This window comes from Lactuca serriola, chromosome 6 (genome assembly GCF_051521515.1).
Source record: "Lactuca serriola cultivar US96UC23 chromosome 6, Lser_US96UC23_V15, whole genome shotgun sequence".
In the NCBI taxonomy this organism is placed as follows: domain Eukaryota; kingdom Viridiplantae; phylum Streptophyta; class Magnoliopsida; order Asterales; family Asteraceae; genus Lactuca; species Lactuca serriola.
Genome location: NC_136413.1, coordinates 37,340,224 through 37,344,944, shown reverse-complemented (window position 1 = coordinate 37,344,944; position 4,721 = coordinate 37,340,224). Strand labels below are relative to the sequence as shown.

The 4,721-nt window shown below is 38.4% G+C and overlaps 1 protein-coding gene across 1 annotated transcript; it reads right to left on the bottom strand.

Moving 5' to 3' along the window:
* Positions 1-2,055: 2,055 nt before the first annotated feature.
* Positions 2,056-3,366, bottom strand: CAO (chloroplast signal recognition particle component (CAO)). The gene has a single exon (XM_079005882.1). It carries the CDS (start codon positions 3,335-3,337, stop codon positions 2,126-2,128), a length of 1,212 nt encoding a protein of 403 aa, XP_078862008.1. The 5' UTR covers positions 3,338-3,366; the 3' UTR covers positions 2,056-2,125.
* Between the last annotated feature and the right edge of the window lie 1,355 nt (positions 3,367-4,721).

Below are 4,721 nucleotides of genomic sequence, written 5' to 3'. Positions count from 1 at the left end.
ATGCGATCTTCTTAGGCTTCTTGACGAAGGAAATCCAAATGCTCTCGTTGCAATTCATATCGTTACGCGCGCTTGGCTTTGTCGCGCCCCATCGGTCTTCGTGGCGGAGAGATTTCCTCGATGTCATCAAACTTGTCCGGGATCTCATCGGTGTCCGCGTTGAGGTCGATGTTCGTGTGTTCGTCGGAAACGTCAACCGAACCCGAACCACGAGACCTCTTTGATTGTCGTTCCGATGATGTTGGCGTTTTCATTCATTTTGGATCTTTCCTCACTATGTCCCATACTTTTTCATACTCAAATACGTGCCCCATTTGCACGTGATATTCCTCCCTCCCGGCTCTAAACACATCGAAATTATTGGCACCACTTTGACGTTGCGAAGAAAGTTTGTTGTATATGGAATTGAATTTGGTGCACTTCCGGCTAATTTGAGTCCACTTGCCACTAAGCATATCATTATTGTGATATGTGTCACCCTTGTTCAAAATTGTGCGGAATTTAACAATTACTGCATCCCAAAAAGCAACTCTCTTCATATCGTTCCCCATAGTTGGTTGTTTTGAAGTATCGCACCAAGCCACCGCCAACGCATGCTCTTCCTCCGGTGTCCACCATGTTGGAGGTGCATCTGTTTCTTCCGCCCCAACCACGACCTCTTTCCCTTTCTTTTTGGTCTCCCTTTTTTTCCTGATGCTTTCTGACTACTCCTGGCTTGCGTCTCGACAATGGTTTCTTGCGTGGGTAGGGGTTGTGTGACTGTTTGGCGCATGGAACCGAATGTGTTAAAAAGGTTTTATTGAATGTTTGCATTTTGTTGCATAAATGGCGAGGTAGGAAATTGTAGTGGTGGTGAGGCGGGATTGAAAAAATTGTCGGAATATAGAATTTGTGGTGAGTTTTGGGAGTTTAGAAGGTTCATGTATCCCTCATATCCCACAAAACCTAATGGAGTGGGTGTGTTTGTCTTCGGAGGAGGGGTATTCGGGTTTTGATCCATAGTGGTTTTTTTTTTGTTTTGAATGAAATAGAGATAGATATAGAGAAATAGAAATGTAATAAAATGAGGTATATGTATTGATATAGTTTAGTTTTTTAAGTAGTAATTTTTTTAGAATTCACTGTATTAAACGGTAATATTACCGCTTTTCAACGAAACAAAATTTGCAACGGTCAAAAAAATGGTGTTACCATTCGTTACCATGATAACGGGTAATGGCGTAACTCCCCATAACGGCTACCTGGGACGGTGTTCCGTGTTATGGCGTCGTTAAAGGTGTGTGTCACGTCAAATAACGCGATGTTCACGTTGCCCACACCCGTATGTCTAATAAATTAAGGTTTTTTTTTGTCACACACCTAATTCAATATGCCACATGGTATTTTTTAATTTTTTTAATTTCATTCAAATCCACTTGGCAAATTGTGGTTTTTTTGGCTTTGTTATTAAATAATAAAAAATCTAATCTAAAAATATAATAAAGAAAATAAGGAAACTTAAATGTCTCCATAAATTCTCACATAATTTGTCAATTAATGTATTAAATTCAATTAAAATTCAAATCAAAATTCTTAATTGAAAAACATAATTTTCGGTCAATCTCATTTGAATTCACGATAATTTATAGAAACCTTGCAAAAATTTGTTTATTCACAACTAATATTGATATTTTTTTCCAAATTCAGTTTTGTAAATTCTTAACATGTAATGTTTAACAAAACATATTAATTTTTCTAAGAAAAAAAATATATATTATATGGGTCTCAGACCTAATGTTCATCATACAATCATATTTATACATCAAGAAGAAATATAAAAGATTAAAGGTGTACAAATGGGACTTAAGCATATGAATAGCTAATATATATTTCCAATGAACAATCCTTGAAAGTTGAAAACTCATAGAAACTTGATTAAGTTATAACCACTACAATTAAATTCCATTAATACTAAAATTTTGCTTGGTGCTATTAAAATTTGGCTAGTTGGAACTATAAAACTAATTTTTTTTGATTAAAAAAACACCAAAACTTTCATTACCTTGCAACTAAAACTAATATTCAACAATCTTTTAATTCTTCTAATTTCAAAAATACAATGCTCCATCAAAATCAAATCCATGTCTCAAACTCCCCCATTCCCATTCCCATTCCCACTCTCAAATTCCTTTACCAACTCGGGATCAACATTTTCTTCTGGTTCCCATGTTGCTTCTTCAAAGTCTGCCCATTTTACTAAATACTCCTTTTTCCCTTCCTCGCCGGAATCCCTCTTTCCCACCACAAGCTCCGCCACAGCGTATTCCAATCCATCTTCAAAATCTTTAACCAAGTCATCGGCGATCAATGCAGCTTTAATCCACTCGTTATCTTCACCATCTTTCCATTTCACCAAGTACTCAACGTTATTACCTTTCCCTCTTTTCTCTAAAATCTCCTCAACTTCCGCGTATTCAAATATTGCCCCCTCTAAAATCCTAATTACACTTTCTAACCCTAATCTTCTAGCAAATTGCACTGGGTTCCCCTTAGGTGTTGCCTTTAAAACCTCACGCGCCAAATCTAACGGTGTCCGTCCCTTGTCATCTCCCGCCTCCGGATCCGCCCCAAACTCCACCAACAGCTTCGCCACTCCCGGCCGGACGTATCCCGCCGCCATGTGTAAGGCAGTCAATCCTCCGCCGTTATCACGGTGGTTTACATCGGCGCCAGCCTCCAGTAACGTTCTGACGCATGATTCAGACCCTAGACCGGCGACAAAGAGTAGAGCTGTCCTGCCGTCGCCATCTACGGCGTCCACATCTCTGCCGTCTTCTGACTCGATAATTTCCTTTAACGCACGATCGTCGGCTTTCTTTGCGGCGACCCACCATGGATTATCGTACTCGGCGACCACGTCACCTGCGATTAGATTTCCCGGAACCCATGTCGGCACGTGATCGTCTTCCCATTCGATTAGGTACTCCATTCCGGCGCCATTTTCAAGTGCTCTGCTTCCGATGATTTTTTTAACCTCTCCGTAGCTTTCCTCTTCGTCGTAGTTGGTGAACTGAAGTGGGTCTGATTCTGATTGTGGTTGGTCTTCGAGGACGGAGGCAGCGGTGGAGACAGATAGATTATATGGATGATATTTGGGTTGAAGACGGAGGTAGAAAGAGAGGGATAGAGATGGCGGGGTTGTGGGGTGGAGTTTATGTGGGAGTTTGAGGCGGGAGAGAGTTGGATTAACGACGAGGCCGTCCATTTGATGGTGGCGGAATGACGGAGGAGATGTTGCGGATATTGATTGGGGGATGCAGGTGTAATCCAAGAAAGATGATAGGATAAGAAATCCCATCCAATTCACACATGGGTGGGCTTCGGGCCCTTTTGGGGATGAAGCTATTTTTGTAATTTTCTAGAACTCTCGTTTAAGAAAATTATATATATAAATTTGTTAATTGCTACTGTATTTCTAAAAATATATTTTTAAAATTAATATTTAAGGGCATAAAGTATAAATTATATTTAATGAGAATTGTATAAGTTTAGTTAAAATTTCAATTTTGACATTTTTATAGGTAATATTAATATATTAGAATTTAGTTATCACAATATAACGATTGGGAAGGCAAACGGACAATAAGTTGCGGTGCTAAGTCTTTTGTATTGTAAAGTTAAATCTTTTGAAGACTACATCCATAGATCTATGAGATATAATATTGTTATGTATGATTCGTTGTACTCTATTAAGAAACTTCACAGCATCTGGCGCAAGGAAACCAAACGTATCAAACTCTAATGGTATGAACATGTGTTGATTTTTCATGCACGACTTCTCATGTTTTGGGACCTTGCATGTAGCAGCTTTTAAAGTAGTTTGACTCACCTTGAAACCCCCAGCCCTCAAGCCCACGAGAAGGGATACCTATGTAAGGTATGTACATGCGTGTTTCTATCCAACTCATCCAAAAATCAAAACGTCAGTCGGCCTAAAGGTTGACCTTTCTTCTGCCGGGTCAGTCAAGAAATTCACAAGTGCCTCTTTTTTGGCGAAAAACCTTGCATGCTTAAATATATTAAATAAAATATCCCTAACCATATCATGTTTGTATTTGAACCCCAGGAGTTATTTTAAGTGCGCTCATGCTCTCCAAAATAGTCCAAACATATTTTGCGGTACACTGGGCATATCTCTTTATCTGGAAAAATTGAGATCATGAGCCGATATTTAAAAATAGTACGATACTCCACATGAGACATATATTGGACAAACACATCTATTTTTTTTCTCAGTTAAGTAACTAAGTTTACAACTTTGTTGCAAATTTAACAAACGAACCGGTTGGTTCCAGATGATTTGTGTTTCTCACTTGCTAACTAGGCAAAAGAAATGATGTGGCTTCCACATATGATTTTATTTGGCAATCATTTTGGTTAAATAGAACCCTTACGTAGATTTATACACATTTTCCCTAATTTCTTCTTCTTTTCTTCTCTTAAAGAATGATGATTTTGTGTAATGACTTTACAAGGTAACTCAAGTGGTTCATAATCCAAGAGTGATGTAAGCAAAGTAATGGAGGTTTTCCACAGTAACATGCTCTAAAGGAAACCTTTATTACTTTGTTTACACCATCATGATATAACGAACCACTTGAGCGACCTTGGGAAGCATTAAACAAAATTGTGATGCTCCGAAAGAAGAAAAGAAGAAAAATAAAGGAAAGAAAGTATATATA

What these genes read in the sequence shown, in the direction of transcription:
- CAO (XM_079005882.1), bottom strand. Translation starts at nt 3,337, where the DNA reads ATGGGATTTCTTATCCTATCATCTTTCTTGGATTACACCTGCATCCCC.